This window comes from Perissodus microlepis, chromosome 6 (genome assembly GCF_051167445.1).
Source record: "Perissodus microlepis isolate ML-2025 ecotype Zambia chromosome 6, ASM5116744v1, whole genome shotgun sequence".
NCBI lineage: Eukaryota > Metazoa > Chordata > Actinopteri > Cichliformes > Cichlidae > Perissodus > Perissodus microlepis.
In genome coordinates, this window is record NC_140466.1 from 32,158,359 (window position 1) to 32,176,913 (window position 18,555).

General features: G+C 41.4%; 1 protein-coding gene across 1 annotated transcript in view; it reads right to left on the reverse strand.

Moving 5' to 3' along the window:
* Positions 1-804: 804 nt before the first annotated feature.
* cacng2b (calcium channel, voltage-dependent, gamma subunit 2b) overlaps positions 805-18,555 on the reverse strand; it is a 63,543-nt gene continuing 45,792 nt past the window's right edge. The window contains exons 3-4 of the mRNA XM_084932038.1: positions 6,872-7,012; positions 805-3,051 (exon numbers count right to left, since the gene is read on the reverse strand). Of these exons, the coding sequence (XP_084788164.1) occupies positions 2,519-3,051; positions 6,872-7,012 (674 nt within the window). The 3' untranslated portion in view covers positions 805-2,518. The remainder of the gene's footprint in view (positions 3,052-6,871; positions 7,013-18,555) is intronic.

Here is an 18,555-nt window from a genome sequence, read left to right on the forward strand (position 1 = left end):
ACGCACCAGAGTGTCACGAAGCGGCCATTTGCCCACTTTTGCATTGCTCTGTACCTTATCAAAGAACGTGACATTTCATCTAATGCTTAAACAAGCAGTGAATATCAAATCTATGAAGTGTTTTTTAGATGTTACACCTTACATTTTTGGGAAAGGACACATTTTAGCAATGTCCTTCATTAGCAGTACAGCTAACATCAGTGATGCATCTATAATGTCAAGTAAGTAAATAACACATCCTTGAACATTAATGTTCTCATCTATCACATATTTAAATACCACATCATGAAAAAACAAAACCTCTGGGCTCATTTTCTTTTTAGCTCTTCTGGCTGAAAGACTCATGCAGTGGCGAGGCATCCGTGCAAACTTCCACAGAATGATCACCAGTGCTGGGCATAATGTGTTCCAAAGTAATGCATTACTGTAGTCCCAAAATATTTTTCAGTAATGCAGTAATGTAACGTTAGTACATTACTGTTACTGTACTAAATGTATTAATATTTATTAATTATGTTATGGTGACAATTATGCATTACAAAGGTTCTTAAGTTATTTACACACCATGGCTAAAAGGGAAATAAATCAAACAAAAATGCAGAAACAACTGAAGTATGGTGTATCTGCTTAGTTAGCATGCTAACACAAAGCTAGCCATAAACCCAGAGTGATGATAAAGCTGAGTGCATGCTGACCCCCAGCCCAGCAGCCAGAGCCAGATCTTCAACAGCAGTTGTAGTCTCGGTTTCTACATGTTCATGTTTCATGTTCACGTTAGATCAGATATAATACAACAAAGACTCATTCAGTTCCCTACGGGGGGTTCAATTTTTATTTGTCATCAGGACTTGATGCATCCAAGTTCAGAATCATTCAGTTTTGGCACCTTGAAAGACATTATGTTTTTTTGTTTTTTTGTTTTAATTTGTCATTTACAACAACACAAAGCAAAACCAAAGAACAAGAAAATGAGATAAAGAAAGAGACTAAGGCTGTGTGAAAGTCCAAAGTAATGGAGGAAATAAAATTAAATGAAAAGGCAAGATAAGATTCTCTTCTGTTAAAAAAAAAGCCTTGATACGTTTTTCAAAGGTTGTTTTTTTTGTTTCAAGCATGATGAGACCCCACCCCAAATAACCCACTCAAAAAGAAAAACAAGATAAAGAAAAGTAGAAATTGACACAGTACTGTAACATTAATTACTACTTTTTTCACTCCCACTGCCCTTACATGGTATCATTGTTCAGTTGTTCAAAACATAGGTTCCTTAAAAGCAGATCGGATGATTTTAGATTAGCATGCATGTAAATTCTTAATTTTTTTTGGAGTCACTTAGCTTCAGCTCACTCGTAGCCATGTTCTCACACGCACTACTTTGTGTCTTTGGCAGTAGTGACGATTCATTGTCCATAGTCATCTGCAAGTTTGCAGAGAGACCATCCATTACCCAGAGTTCTCTCTTCACTTCACCCCTGTATGGGGCAAAAGCAAGAGTGGCCAACTCACATCTAGCTGACCCTGAACAAAGATGGCTGCCAGGGTTTTGGCGGAAGGCCAAACGATTTTGTTGTTGTTGTAAAAGAATGTGATAATGTGTCTAACGCTAACCAATACCAGTTTATCAAGTAGGCTGAAGCCTTTGCCCGTCAAATGAGCCAGTCACAATGAATCCTCCGTCTTGGTTTAGCTTCCATGACGACTCGGTTTAGTTTCATTGTAGGTTACATTGTTTCTTTCTTTTTTTTCTTTTTTCTTGATATTTTTTGCTTCAGGGAAGTCGAGTCATGATTTATTAACATATATGTTCATATATTTATATATAATCAATACATATATTAACTTATGTGTTTTTTCTTGGTTTTTTCTCTTTTTTTTGCGGCCTGAAATGCTCCCTGCTAAAATCCCGTACCGCAATGGTTCACAGTATTAATGCGAATAAAGAATGAAATCAAGAAGATACAGTAACTAAAGAAAGGAGTAGGGTTTATAAGGGAATTTAGGGTGCGTGTGTTGGGGGGGAGGGGCTTGTGGTATGGTAGTGCGAGGGTTGGTTCATAGGCAGGGCCATGGGGCCTTTCAATCAGACTGAGGAAGAGTAAAAAATATAAAGTTCGCCTATAAATGGGCAGTTTGGCCCAGCCCACCACTCCACAGTTCCACAGCCCCGAGACAACCACCAACCACCCCAACCCAGCATCATGAATGCCCCCCATCCCCACTCATCTTTCCCCGACCTTCCCCTCAACTCTTTACAAACATGTTCAAAACTTGTTAAACAATGGTTCATGGGAAAATCATGCATGTTTCTTTTTTTTATGCAATTTTACTCCATTTCCTTTTTATTAAACAGAAACTCTGTGATTATCTGAGGCGCTGTGGAGCTCTCAGAACTTCCCCTCTGTTGCCTACCCCTCGCTCCTCAGTCTTTTGGAGCCCTCTTTCTCTTTCTGTTTCCTTAAGCCACAATCTGTCTTTCCCCCCAGAGTTCCTCTGATTTCTCTTAATGTCTGTGTCATTTTCATACAGGTGTGGTGCGCCGATTGGCGGTGTTGCTATGGCCACCTGAGTCTTTCAGGTCCTTCTGGATGCAGTTGTGGACCTGCAGGAAGTTGTGGTCCCTCTCCGTGGAGTTATAGGTGGCTGTCGGAGTGCCTGTTTGGCCTTTGGGGAGCGTGTACATGGACAGCTCAGTGGAAGGCAGCGTCCCAAAGGCCTTCAGGCCCACTGGCGATGCCTCGCGAGAGTGCGAGGGATCTGTAGAACGGGACGAAGAGCGCGAGCGGCGTCGATAACGGTAGCGGTAGCTTGGGATGCGTGTGATGGCTGCCCCTTGGAGGTAGTCAGCGGCTCGTGCCCCCACACGCAGCTCCCGATGTCGGTCGATGAACATGTGCACAGCCAGCACACCCACCATTTCAGCCATGATGAAGGAGAGGGCGCCAAAGTAGAAGGACCAGCCGTAGGAGTAGCTGTTCTTCTTGGAGTCACTCTTGGAAGGATCCCCAGCATTGGCTGATATGTACACAATGATTCCTATAATGTTGCTCAGGCCTGGGTAAAGAAATGAGGGATGGAGATTAGCTCAAGAGCTAAAATGCAGCCAATCGCAGACAAAGCCACACGTTAAGCACACATTAACCTCAGTATAATGAAATATTCACAGGCGTAACACTATGACCACCACCCTAATATTGTGTTGATCCCCCTTTTGCTGCCAAAACAGTCCTGACCCATTGAGGCATGGACTCCACTAGACCCCTGAAGGTGTGCTGTGGTGTCTGGCACTAAGGTGTTAGCAACAGATCCCTTAAGTCCTATAAGTTTTAAGGTTGAGCCTCCATGGATGGGACTTGTTTGTCCAGCACATCCATTCAATTCAGAACCTCAAACTTACTGTTGTGCTCCTCAAACAACAGGGAATACTGTTTCCATGAAAGTGTGTACATGATCTGAAAATGTTGCCCAAAGCATCACACTGCCTCCGCCCACTTGGCTTCTTCTCATAGTGCACTTTAAAGACAAAATGTTCCCTTACTCCCTAATATATCCTACCCACTAACAGCTGCCACGATGAAGAAATAAGCATCATAATTCACTTCACATGTCAGTGGTCATAATGTTATGTCGGTGTATGCAAAGTAAATATGCAAAAACATATATGTTATGAAATAAGGTCAAATTAAGATCATCATATGTCATATTTATATTTTCCTCCTAATAATCTTACCTTCCTCCACACTTTTCACTGTCTGCTCAGACTGACTACATTTTTGTAACTTTTCTCTGTATGGAGGGCAGCAAGTACTGTATTTAGGACAGCTGGTACCAGCAGCAGCTGAATCGAGTTCAGCATGTACAGTAGGGTCCACAAGTTTTTTGGACTACGCAGCTTTTGTAGTTTTGCCTCTGTACACCACCACTAGGGATTTCAAATCAAACAGTTGACATGTGATTGAAGTGCAGACGTGCGGCTTTAATTTTAGTGGTTTAACAAAAAGGATCACATTAACTGTTTAGGAACTACATTCATTTTTATTCATAGCCCCTATTTTCAGACGTACAAAAGTAATTTGGCAAACCCAAGTGTGGGTCTTTAATACCGAACATTTTCCCTGAGGGGAAAATCAAACCTCTGAAAGCTTAAAATGACTTATTATGATTTGTCATTATTTTGACACATAGTAGTGTTTCACTGAAAGTATAATGATTCAATAGGCAGTCACAGGGCCTAGAATGACATTTATGATTATTATAAGAAAGCAACCTTTTCATATTTAATTGAGGCTTTTATGTTGAATTTGTTTACATTTCAACTGCTATTGTTATCCACCAGGAAAGTGCCCATATGGAAAAGATATATATAAATCTTATAAAGTTTGTATCTGTCTTGTGTGAAACTTGTATGAAAAGCATATAAGAGTGAAAACAGATATAAGATCCCTTGAAAAATTATATAATGAAACTTGTATGTTTTGGATACTTACTAAAACAATATATGAAAGTAATGAGAAAGTGGCCACTTTCATGAGTAAATCATGTAAGCCTTACATGATTTACTCATGAAAGTGGCCACTTTCATGAGTAATCACATATAAGTTTTTACTATTTCTTTTCCATATGGGTGGCCAAATAGCTGTCCTTCACATCTGATGGCTGAAGTGGCTGATCAGTGAGCATGGCAGAGAACCATAAATATGCCTCAAATAAATTAGTAAATTATCAATGTGCAATGTGCATCTATGCGCAACAGCATTAATATGAGTAGAATCAGTGATACTTGAAAGAAAGCATATTCCCAAAAGTGCAGGATTTTTTTTTTCCAAACTGGGGCAGGTTCACTTTTATTTCTTATGTCTTATTTGAATGTTTTCATCTGTGCCTCTGTATTTTACCCTCCTCTTTCTCCCCCCAGCCTTCAATGAGCTTCAACTCACATCCTTTGTCAGGCTCTCTGTTTCTCCCTTTCTGTATTTTCAACATCATACAAGAGGATTCTGGGTGTGTGTAGCCAGAAATAGACACAGACATGGACAGACAGCCAGAGAGACAAAAAAGACGAATACAAAGCTAAACGGTGAAAACAGTTCTGCACAAAGACATAGAGCAGCAGTCCGAGGTGTGAGGACTTTGTAGGCCTGATTGAGATGGATCAGAGAAAAAGTATCAGGGACACCTTATTTTTAGAGCGTAATCCCAGTGGCCTCCTCTTAGCCTAGCAACAGGGTGAGAGAGTCAGACGCAGACAGTGAGAAAGAGAGAGAGAGACAGAACTGCATCTCTCACTTCTGACTTGGAGGGGAACTAGTTATCTAGTGCAGCACAGTAGGCCATGGCCTAGAACCATGCACAGCCACACACACATACACAATCAGAAAAATTCTGTGGCAAAATGGCAACTTGCACTATCTTTGTCTTGTGTTGGATGCGGTGCTGTATAACGGAGTGCAACTGGACTCTAGAGCAGTGCAGACATGTTCTCTGGAGTGACGAATCACACTTCTCCGTCTGGCATTCTGATAGACGAGCATGGGTTTGGCGGTTGTCAGGAGAACGGTACTTATCTGACTGTATTGTGCCAACTGCAAAGTTTGGTGGAGGGGGGATTATGGTGTTGGGAGTTGGGCTCTGTCCCTTAGTTCCAATGAAAGGAACTCTTAATGCTTCAGCATATCAGGACATTTTGGACAATTTCATGCTGCCAACTTCATGGGAACAGTTTGAGGATGGCTCCTTTCTGTTCTAATATGACTGCACATCAGTGCACAAAGCAAGGTCCAAGAATAAGCAAATTTGGTGTGGAAGAACTTGAATGACCTGACCCCAACCCAACAGAACACCTTTGGGGTGATTTAGAGCTTAGACTGTGAGCCAGGGCTTCTTTTCCCACACCAATGTCTGACCTCACAAATGTGCTTCTGGAAGAATTATCAAAAATTCCCATAAACTCCTAAACCTTGTGGAAAGTTTTCCCAGAAGAGTTGAAGCTGTTATTGCTGCAAAGGGTCAACATCATATTAACCCCTATGAATTTAGAATGGGATGTTACCCAAGTTTAGATGTGCGAACAAATACTTTTGGCCATATATATATATAAATATGGACACGGTCAAGTTCACACTTAAGTATTTCAGATCATTAAACAAATTTAAACAGAAGTTTCAAAATGAAGGTGTTTATTATTAAGAGGAAAAAAATCCAAACCTACTTGGTCCTGTGTGAAAAAGTCATTGCCCCCTAAACCTAATAACTGGTTGGTCCACCCTAAGCAGCAGCAACTGCAATCAAGCATTTGTGATCAAGCATTTGTGATCACTGGCAATGAATCTTTTACAGCCCTGTGGAGGAATTACGGCCCACTCATCTTTGAAGAATTGTTGTAATTCAGCCACATTGGAGGGTTTTTGAGCATGAACCACCTTTTTAAGATCATGCCACAGCATCTCAATCTGATTCAGGTAAGGACAAGGCCACTCCTAATCTTCCTATTGTTTTTCTTAAGCCATTGAGAGGTGGATTAGCCAGTGTGTTTTCACTTTCAATCACTTTCCTAGTAGTAAAGTAAATCATACCACTGTATAATCTATATATCTATTATTTTTCACAGTGGTAACATAAAATCATCAAGTCCAACAGAAACCTTTCTTAATATTTGCTTAATATGCTCCCCTTCCCTTTTCTCCCAGTATATCAGTATAGTTTTTAACTTACGCTGGCTCTTTGGTCAGCTTCATTTTCATCTGCCTCTTCATACATCCACAAAGATTTTACCTCCTCTAACTTGCTTCTTCTTAATGTTTACCTCCATCTACTCACCCACTTTGACTGTTATATCTCCCGGTAAGTCTGCCTGTTTTCCTATTTCCCTTAATACCTGCAGAGACGAAGAGGATGCCGGCGCTGAGGATGATGTTATGCCGTGACTTGTAGAACTCGCTTGCAGCGATGCACAGCCCCCCCATGAAGAGCAGGATCACACTCAGGATGGGGAAGATACTGGAGGCTCGTACAGCACCTGCACACATGCATCAAGGCAAAAAATAGTTACCATAATTGTCATCGGTGGACACGCTGACACTAATTCCTTGTATGGCACGAGATATAAGCAAATACAAATCTTTTAACCAGAAGCTAACAAAGTATGAAAGGTTTCAGAGAAATAGCTGCTTTCATGCTTTGCTTTTGGACTATTAAACCTCAAACAATGATCATGAGTAACAGAAATTTCCCATTTGTAAAGGTGATCTGAATTTCTTCAGTCTCTTTCAGTAGCAATGCTGCACTTGACAGCACAACAGGAAATACTTTTAACAACTTAAACCCCTTTTTTATGTAATAAAAACTTCATCTAGGTCTCGTGTTCTTCAGTGACTTTTTCTAAACACTTCTACACCCAGGTTGCAAGACAGGGACTTCCAGTGTGGAAGGGGTTAAGCACCATATCTGCTATCATCCTGTTATGGTATGATGACTTTGAAAACAATTATGCTTAAAGCGGTGTACAACATTTGCTTGCACAAATTTCAGCAGTAGGCCGAATTACCACTTTGGAGTGCCTCGGTACAACTAATCCTTGATATGATCCTAAAGAGGGATCTTTTATTGCCCTGTATATAATATTATTGTTATTACTTTGTTTAACTTCCTTGCCACTTTTCCTCCTTTTCTATCTGTATCAGATCCTCCAATTGGCATTGTGTCTGTCTCCCTCCATGAAACCCCTCGTCATCCCTTTATCGCCCCATCTCTCTGTATCTGTCTGTCCTCATCATCTGTCTGTTTGCCATCTGTGTTGCTGATTTCCTGATCGGCCTCAGGGTTGTCATGGCATTGCCGTGGTCATGGAGCCGGTTTCTGAGGAGACCTGTGTCATGATTCTGAAATTTTGATTGCATTTCAGCAAGCTCATTCAGGTTATTTCCGTTTCCCTTGCAGAAAGTGTCACAATATTCTAAGCTACGTTTTTCAATGAATCTAGTATTAAAATCCAGATGTGCGAGACTCTGTGAAGCAAAAACTATTCATATACTTCTTGTGAAACTACTAACTAAAGTGTTTATTGTAAACAGCTGCAATTTTGCAGACCTTTGACCTGACTTTACATCCTATGTCTCTCGAAATTATGGTCACAAAGCAAAGGCAAAACAATGCTGGCTGTAATAAACCAGAGTTTGCCTCCATTGCTTTGCTCAAAGGTCCTTAAAATGAACAAAGAGCAGGTCTTGTCCCTGGTATTGTTTCTAATGTCAGTAGCTCCCATATTGGTTTTCTTTTCCCTCCCTCATTTTGTTTTTAATCCTGCATTTCTCTCTCCCTCCAACTCTCTATTGCAGCTGCTCTCTGACCGTTTCATCCACTGAAGCAGATCAAATATTAAGGTGACCTCAGAGTTGGAACTGCACCAAGATTCCCCTCCTCCTCTTCCTCCTACTCTTCTCCCTCCTATTTGTTTTAACCCCATCACCTCTTCTTCATGTGCTGTCAGTGCAAATCGTCTTCAAGGTGGAAATCCTTCATAACAGGTGCACACTGTATGTACACAAAGACACACACATATTCAAAGAATAGGCAAAGTTGCCTTCTGTCACATTCACTCACAGTCATGTAAACATGACTTCAGAGGACATTACACTGAGTTGCACTCCTGGAGAATCAGTCCAGCCTTAACTACTACTAACTACTAACTACTACTAACTACAGCCTGCCCAAGACCCCAGTCACACAGGCGTAGAGACAGGTGGTGACAACCTCTCAACCACTGGTTGCTAGGGAACAAAATGAGTATTCCCTGACTAGTTGTGAGTTGTTGCTGGGTGTCACTCTGAAATCAACTGCTAAAGCTCCAGTCTTGCAGGCCTACAGATCGGTGACCTGCTGGTAGTGACCGGTTACTAGGGAAAAATATATATTCTCCAACCAGTTGGCAAGTGGTTGCTGGAGGTTGCTGATAGTCATTAGTAGAAATTTGTCAAAGAAGTATACAATTCTGCACTGATAATTTTAACAGCTTTGGTCACTAGGACATTGCCACAACTGCAACTATGTTTCTGTAGACACAAACAACTATTCGATAAGTGACAATGCAACTTTAAAAATGCAAGAAACAGAGAATTTTTGCCTTCAAAGTAAAAACTGTGCCTCTAAAAGAGTTAGGCTGTGTTTGCAAACAAGTTGGCATCTTCCATGCAAACTATGGGCGCCTGCAGCAATCTCTTAGCAGCACTCAGCGGCAACCAGCAACCTCCACCAAACATTTGCCAACTGATTTGGCAATATGGATTTTTCCATAGTGAATGGATGCTGCTGGGGAGTTGCCAACTAGTCACTAAGGGTTACGGCTGTGTCACAGTAATCTTTACAGTGACAACATGAGTAATACCTATACCACACACACACGATTTTGCTTTTGCTGTGAGGACACTTGTTGGCACAATGCGTTCCCTTAGCTCCTCGGTCACCGACAGAGGGACCAGACCACAGTCCGGATTCCGACATAGACCTATTGCTAAATTTTGACAGACTGTTTCTATTTTACTCTGCACAACTTTTCTCATCTTTACAGTAGGGTTATTTTAATCTGTTCAGCCTTTTCTTTGTCTTTACAGGAGTCAGTATATGTACAAATCATTCAGAGCACATGTGAAAACAGACTACTGCAAGAAGCTGAGATGCAGAAGTCCAAAGACAGAAGAACCCACTACTAAAGAAAGCAACAAGCAGCAGAGATTTGTTTGGGCCAAGGATCACAAGAAATGGACATTAGACCAGTGGAAATCTGTGCTTTGGTTTGATGAGTCCATATTTGAGATCTTTGGCTCCGTCCGCCGTGAATGGATGGCCTCTACATGCATGGTTCCCACTGTGAAGCATGGAGGGGGAGGTGTGATGATGTAGGGGTGCTTTGCTGGTGACAGTGTTGGGAATTTATTCAAAACTGTACCAGCATGGCTACCACAGCATCCTGCACCAAAATGCCATCTGGTTTGAGTGTATTACTTATTTGCTTTGAAAAAATGGTACATGCTGATTCCAGGTCTTTCTGTAGCTTTCCACAAGTGGTCCTCGACTTTTGGAAAAGTCTTCTGATAATTCTTTTCACTCCTGTGTCTGAAATCTTGCAGAGAGCACCTGGAACCTTCTGTAGTTTAGAAATTCTTCTGCAACCAATGCCATCAGTATGTTTTACAACAATAAGGTTGTAAAGGTCTTGAGAGAGCTCACTGGTTTTACCCGTCATGACATGAGACACCTTTTTATAGGCCCTCAGATGGGACTGAACCAGCTGATATTAATTTGGTCTAAGTGGCAGGATTGATTTCTAATTACTGATAGATTTCAGGTGGTGTCATGACTTTCCGTGCCTGCTTGTTCAATACTTTTTCTGTTTGTCATTTCTCATTATTAAAATAAAAGGCTGCACTTTGTTATCAGATTGGCATTTTGCTAAGCTACTACGCAGCTACGTTAGCTAGCACTATCAAACCTGTCAGGTTTGGCATTGTGGCATACAACATTCTTTACAATGACATAAGTGGTTATGTAAATTCTGACACAATGGATTGTATGACATGCTTAAATAAACTTCTTGGTTTTACCCGGTGAACAAAATTTGACAACACTGACAACATTTTTACATTTTCCAGTTGACTTGATTGAAAGTAGAAAAGATTTTTTTTTGTATTTTACCACTATGGCTGATTTCATGTTAATTTGTGCCATAAAAAAGTGAATAACCAGAATCGAGAGAGAAAGAGAGCGAGAGCAGGAGTGGGTTTCATAGATAAGGAAGAAAAGAAACAAAGTTGCAGTAAGCATGCTGTGGCACTGCAGGTTTTTTTTAACACACACTGCATGTATAATTATAGGATTCAATGAGAATAAAGGGCTAAATAGGGAAAGGAAAAGAAATAAAGAGAAGAAAGAGAGGGAAAAGAAGAGAAGAGAGGAGAAGTGCAAAGACTGCAGGCTTTCACTTCTCTGTGAAGCTGCTTTGCCTCCAGCGATCCCTCTCCCTCTGTTTCCCTCCCTGCACCTACACTTTAAGCAGAAGGCAGGGAGTTAAGAAAGGAGAATTTTTAAATGCGCTGGCCTCCAGGCGCACCCTGCCACCAAGCACATCATGGCACAGAGACAGACAGAGAGAGCTGAATTGAGAGTGAATGAGTTTTAGTGTCAGCAGTGTGAGGAGACATATACAGTATGGTTTAGTTTCTTTGTTAAACAAGCAAACTTTTTCCCACCTGTTGTGATTTGATCTATCTCGAGGCCACCGTTTCTTATCAAAGTACGCCAAACACCAAAAGTCAAACAGAGCATTACAAAGTCCAACTTTCCAGAAATATCTTTGTTGCACAGGGTATTGTTGTACCAAAATGAATTCATCAATTTTATTATACAGTGTTCCAAAAATTAAAGGAAATTTCCCAGAGGTCTTCTATTGGATTTAGGTAATGTAAGCGTGGAGCCCAGTCAAGTCCTTTGACCGTTCTTCGTGACTTCTTTAGACCCTTTTACGTCTGGCACATGTGCTCACGGTGTACCTGCTCTCATCTGTGAAATGCACGGGGTGCCAGTGGTCATTAACCTGCTTCCAAACGTCTCAAAACCCAATCCATAGAGGCAGCACACTGCAACCGACAAGAACAAAGGATCTGAACACTACAGAGCACCTCCAGAAGTCTCATCATATGGACATGTTATGGCTGAGGAATACAACAGATATTAACTGAAGACAATCAGAAAGCAAATGAAAAATACCAATGAGCAATTTGTTTTCACTGGCTTCCATGTGAGAACAATTGCAGCTGACATTACAGTTTGTGCGTGCCACTGGTGAGGGGATCAACACCTTATTATCTGCACATCTCAGCCTATCTATCTATACCCCCTTATACATGCCGAAGGAGTTCGTGGCTGTCTTAGCTCATAATTGGACGAGAGGCAGTGTACACCCTGAACAGAGCACCTGTGTGCTAATTATCAGCATGAAATTGGTTCGTAATATTGTTTCTACGTTCCCCCGTTGGACCGTGCAACACTATTGGTTTAGTGGTTCGAAATTAGAAGAGAGTAAGGCTTTGCATTATTGCTGCACATGGAGAAACAATCATTCAGAGGAGGAAGCAGAGAATGGCGATGATCATACTATTGCTGTTGATGCTCCTATACTACACATCAGTCCAGCAGTTGTCAGCTGTGTGACATTTCATCTCACTAAACGTGCCAAAAGCTGCATAATATAAGACTTTTTCTCCAGTTTGGATTTCTCATTTCCAGAATCTGTGCATATGAGCAAAGTTAAGCAACACTTTTTGAGACATTAGGTCATTCCTACATCCACACCAGCACAATATGTACTGAGGACTATAATTCAGATGGAATACACAATCAGATGGCAGAGCAGGCACACAGACATACACACAAACGAACACATTCGCCTCGCTGCTTTCAAACAGCTTTTCTTTTTCTTTCTATGTATTACACTTTCATCTTCCATTCATTTCCCCAATTGCTTGGCTGGTTCTGCTGCAGTGGTGTGTGTGTGTGTTTGTGTGTGTTTGTGTGTGTGTGTCTCTGGCTGACTTATGGTTTCATTAGCTGCAGCAGAGGAGAGCCTTGTAATTGTGGCTGAATTATAGAGATGGGGGTGGACACCACCATGGGAGCTCCTTGGGTTCACACACACACACACACCTACACACACACAGAGCTGTGTTATGTGTGTACATATAATCTACAGTTACAGTACAGTTGAATCCCCCCCCCCCTCCACACACACACACCCCAATTACTTTCTCTCTCTCTCTCTCTTTCTGTCTCTCTCTCTCACACACACACACACACACACGTTAGCTCAGCAAGCTACAAAGTGAACGCACTCATCGATCAGCCCACCACCTACTCACTCGCTCATTCTCCAAAGTGGGGTGTTTCCCATACACACTGTACACTAACCATGCTGGAACAATCTGCTCACTTTTTCTGTCTCCCATACACACACACACACACACACACACACACACACACACACACACACACACACACACACACAACTTCGCCCACGTGGGAGAGCCCAGCAGCAAAGAACATGTGGTAGTGGGAACTCAGCAAAACAGCTTCAGGGGAATAACTATCTGTGTGTGTATGTGTGTGTGTGTGTGTGTGTGTGTGTGTGTGTGTGTGTGTGTGTGTGTGTGCGTCCATGCAGGGCTGACGAACGAATCATTTTTAGGAAACAAACTGCATTTATTTAAATGGAGGAAGAAGAACAGAATAATGAAAATAAACACCACCCTGCAGATGTGTGTTTGCACGTGCCTGTGTGAGTGGGAGCACGTGTTTGTGTGTGTGTGTGTGTGTGTGTGTGTGTGTGTGCTACACGCACAGGGGGAGCTTGCGCAGCCTGCCAGTCATTATCATGCCGTATTACTCATGTAAATCGTGATATGCCTCCATGTCACAACTCGATCGCCAAAAATAGCTGCAGTGACATCGGTGGGCCTGATGACATCATCAGTGGGTGACGTCACATGTCTCCTAGCATACCGATTCAAAGTATTAGCATTATGTATACGCATTCAACATTCTAATTATAGGAGATAGAAGGGTTTTCAGTGCAAATCAGGACTCTGAGGGTGTGCGCCCTCTGTACCAAATTTTAGACCTGACTAGTGAGGACATTTATTCAAAGTCACTATATTTTGCCTGATCCTCACTTGTTCACCTGGCTTTTTATGCTTTAAAAATTAGTTAAAGGTCATAAGTGTAAAATAACTATATATATATTACCTTAAATACTCTATTTTACAGAATTTAGCTCCGCCTCACCATTACACCATTACCTCACCAGCACATTAATGTTTTAAAGTGAGCTACATCCCAACATGAGTGCTTTTTTGTATATGACACATTTTTCTAATCAACAGTTTTACTTGCAGTATTAATTAATAGCAATAACATATAGTTTCTCCTCATACTGTATACTCTAAAATTTGAATTGTTAGGTGTGCTGGGAGGTTTGTGGTGTAGGATTTACAGACTGCAGTTCTGCATGGATGGCTAGAGGGCATGAGTCCACGTAAAAGCTTCTGTCAAAATCAGTTGAGCTGAGTGAGAGCCAATGTGTTTTCAGTTAGCCAAAATACTAATCTTAGTAACAGTACCTACTATACTGAGCCCAGCTGCTGAAGACGATGTCTTATATCTTTCAGTTTAACTCATTTTGTCCACTACAGAGGATATAATGAAGAGGCTATTTTAGATTTTCTGTTTGTGATGCTAACTTTTGATGCAAACGGTTATATTGATCCAGTTAAACAGCTTACATTATATTTTACAAAATAAATTGTACAGTTACCTGACTGAATTCAGAATAATTCAGCTTATATTTATGTAGCGCAACCGTCACCTCAAGGTGTTTTATATTGTAAGGTAAAGACCCTGAATTAATTTAGCTACGTGAACACCACTGCTCTAATAGTGTTAGCTAGCTGGCATTACCTGTTTTTCTGAGGCAGCTGCAGAATAGCTACTCTGAAACCGACTGCTATGAACGTTGTTGTTATTATTGAGAACAAAATCTGCTGGCAACACCTTGTAAAGTGTATTGTTTTTGACAAAGCCAGTCATTGCCCAGGTCTCATTAGTTTAATATATATTGGTAGGAAGCATCTGCCACGCAGACATGGCTAATTCTTGGCCAGTTTGTCGACTTCTAAAAATCTTCCTGATTTGTGCATATCAGGAGTCACAATCTTCCACAATACCAGTAAAAACTGACACTTTCATATGTTATTGTTTGCTTTATCTGTAGGTTCCATAACTACACTACTAGTGCTTAGTTAAGGTTAGGCAGTGGTTTTAATGGTTCTCGGGAGTGTACATTTAGTGAAGGTTCTCATAAATGCACACAAATGTGTTTGTGGTTGTGTGTGTGTGTGTGTGTGTGTGTGTGTGTGTAACTATGCCTTGATGCATGGAGCCGATGAATGGGATTAGATATGGCTAACAGCTCAGCACTGGCCCTAACTGGCTTGAACAAGGCATAGTTACACACACACACACACACACACACACACGCACGCACACACACACGCCTTTCCCTTTTTACTCTTTCCAACTCTGCAAACACACACAGCTGTAGTAGCCTATGCAAAATCTGTGAATTATAGACTTCATATGTTTCAAAATAAAGCCTCAATACACATAACTCATGTGATACCCAAGTCAGAACATTTACTGTAACATGGCCACAAAGGCACATCAGTACACAAATAGCCACGCACCGTGGGCTTCGGATTTCCTCAGTTTTAAAGCCAAAATGGGATCAATTATGTAACAATTTCAGAAAATAAATATAGATAGCTTTTTTTTCTTTGTCTTGTTTTTGGATATAGTGAATGCACATTAATCCACCTTGATGACACCAAGAAACATGCTGTCACCTAAATCTGTTATCCAATAAATGCAAGCTCAGGTTTCAAGGACACCATGAGTTCATGTGCAATAATAGCAGACAGTGCAAGACATATTATGGACAGTAGGCTATACATCAAAACGGTTTTATATAGGACATAACAAGCGTCTCAGCAAGCCGAGGTGAAATGTATGTCCTTGTATAATATTTGTTTTCAAGTGAGCCACAAGTTCTGATTTTGTCAGGTGCATATTTTTGCACAAGGTTTCATAAAAGTCGAAGTTCTGACCAAGAAGGCGGCTGTGATTGCCTTCATGGTTTCGGCACAGCATGAAACAGACCAAGGAAAACCCCAAAGTCTTCATGCATAAGTTAATGTTTTAAAATTAAGAGATCTGAACGAAAGGAGACGCCGGTAAAATTTTCCAGGAAACAGAAAATGCAGTTCAGTCACACAGAGAGAGATTTCTGCATCGACAGTGGTGCTCTCTGGTTTAGATGGGTACATCGGCAAGGTAAATCGTCAGCTCTGTCCTCTATATTATGCTATGCCGAAGAATTCTGTCCTCTCTCTCTGTGGCTGATAGTACAACTGCTGCAGGACGAAGGCTGACTGCTTGCTCTTACATAACCACATGTACAAATTCACCCAGTGAGAGGAGACCTAAAAGGGAGGGGGGCAGGGTGAAACAGCTCAGAGAGCAAGAGACTGAGGGAGAGAGACAGAAAATGCCCTTGGGCAGAGAGAGAGGGAGACAGAGAAAAGGAGAAACAGTGTGTGAAAAGAATCTCTAACAAATAAAGGAATCTATATATGCACGTGTGTGTCGGTATCCGTTCACCTGATATACTGCAAATTTTGACAGTGTTTTTCTCCGATTTACTAGAGCCATGCTCATGTGTTGCCTAAAAGCTGTTTTCTGTTGCACACAGGCACCTATGAGGCATCCCGGGCAAAACTTTGCTACATAGCAATGTATGAAAATGTATGAAACCATAGTGACCGCAAACCGGAGTTTCTTATGCTGCAGTCACGCTCGGGAAAACAGTGATTGGAAACTGCAGCATGACCGGAATTATTACGACTGTGTGGAATGAAACTGCAATCTCATTTCTTCTTAAATAGCTGCTTTGGAGATGGGGATCAGATCAGCCACCATTCACAGTCAGTTTCCGGACATCTTCGAAGCCACTCTGGTGCATCGAGATGGTACTAAAACGGCAATATAATGGAATCAGTTTGCTATCAGTCTGTATCAATTTGTCATTGAATGGGGTCAATTTGCAATTATATTCAATCTGTTTGCGATAATATGGCAGTTAACTGTGATAAATCAGTGAAAATTCCACATCTCCTCCTGTCTGCTGAAAATCTGTCGCCATATTCACATTAGATAGAAATTCATATTAACTATTTAGATTGAATCCTGCAAGAACCTCCTAGATTTGAAACAGAAATTCTTTCTGATGTAGTTGCTGCAGGATGGTTATTTAACTACAGACTGACACAGGCACTGCGTCAGACTATTTACAGGATAGGGCAGCACGGTTGTTAGCACTGTTGCCGCACAGCAAGAAAGTCCTGAGTTCAATTTCACCGTCAGGCCGGGGTCTTTCTGTGTGGAGTTTGCATGTTCTCTCCAGGAACTCCGGCTTCCTCCCACCATCCAAAGACATGCAGTTTGTGGGGATAACTGATTAATCTAAATTGCCTGTTGGTGTGAATGTGAGTGCGAATGGTTGTCTGTCTCTGTGTTAGCCCTGCGACAGACCGGCGACCTGTCCAGGGTGTACCCCGCCTCTCGCCCTATGACAGCTGGGATAGGCACCAGCACCCCCCGCGACCCTGGAAAGGATAAGTGGAAATGAATGGATGGATGGATATTTACAGGATGCAACCAGCTGAGTTGAGTCCCCTGCTGCAAATAGCCAAATGCAGATGAGTTGCGCTCGCTGGTGCAACCTGATGCAGATTGATCACAAGCGGAAACGCGTTGGTCAGTTAATAAAGTTGTTCCTCTTTACTTTTAAGTGTTGCTGGAGCCTCTGCTTTGTACATTTATTAATTATACAGCAATTATTTACAAACCTTCACCAATCTGTCTGAGAGTGACTACAATCTTGTTGACAGCCTACATTGTAATTGTTTTGGGAGCAGCTTGCCTTCCATCAGATGACCTGTGCAATCATGTTGCCATCAAAAGTGGTCACCCCGAGGGTCAAGGGAATTCCCTGCTTAACTTCTGGGTAATTAGTTAGTTGTCCCTACTATTTGCTATCGATTGCCTTAATTCAACTTTTGAAAACCTTGCATTAAGGCACTCCTCTAGTCTGAATAACAGCCTTTGTCATCACATTAATATTAGTCTGCTACTGTTTGAATTGTTACAGAATGACATCTGACATTTCTGCCCATCTCTGTGCTTCTGTACACTTTTTTATTCATTTCACTTCCAGAGCTGCACAACTGCTGCACTTCATTAATCTGTGGACAAATCCCACTCAGTCATGATGCAAGAGGTGTTATTTAGTCCTTTTCCTTTTTTTTTCTGTGCAGTGAATCTCAACTCAAAAAACCCATCTGGGACAGATCGTGATACTGCAACAAAAACAGGAAAATGTTATGGCTCGTTTGCTTTCTCCTTCTTAATTTGCATCTTCGATGTGGTCTGTGATGTTAGTCCATATATCACCACAAAGCTGCATTCAGACATGGAAAAGCAAAAGAAGAACAAAGGTTTATTTCACACGCATGTTTTCAAAACTGTTGGTCAGAGCTTAATGACTGATGTGATGTGATATTACGACAGAAAAAAACAAACAGGTGAAGGTAAAATACCTGCATCAATGATCGGACGTCCTTTTCTGTATAAATCAGAGTACCTGAGAACAGCTTTGATGTTTCAGGATGCATTGAGGAAACCAGCAACCCCAAGTCAGCAAATATTGAACTCTATTGTTTCACTCCGTCTCTCTGGCCGTCTTTATTCAGGCTTTTGGCAGCAAAACAATGTGATGGAAATTCAAGGTGGCAGAGGTGGGCTGGGATTTACAGATGCAGCACTTGAAGGTTAGCTTTTTGAAGGGGAATGGTTAACCATCTACATCGACTATTGTATAATGAACCCAGCAAGTTCAGTTGA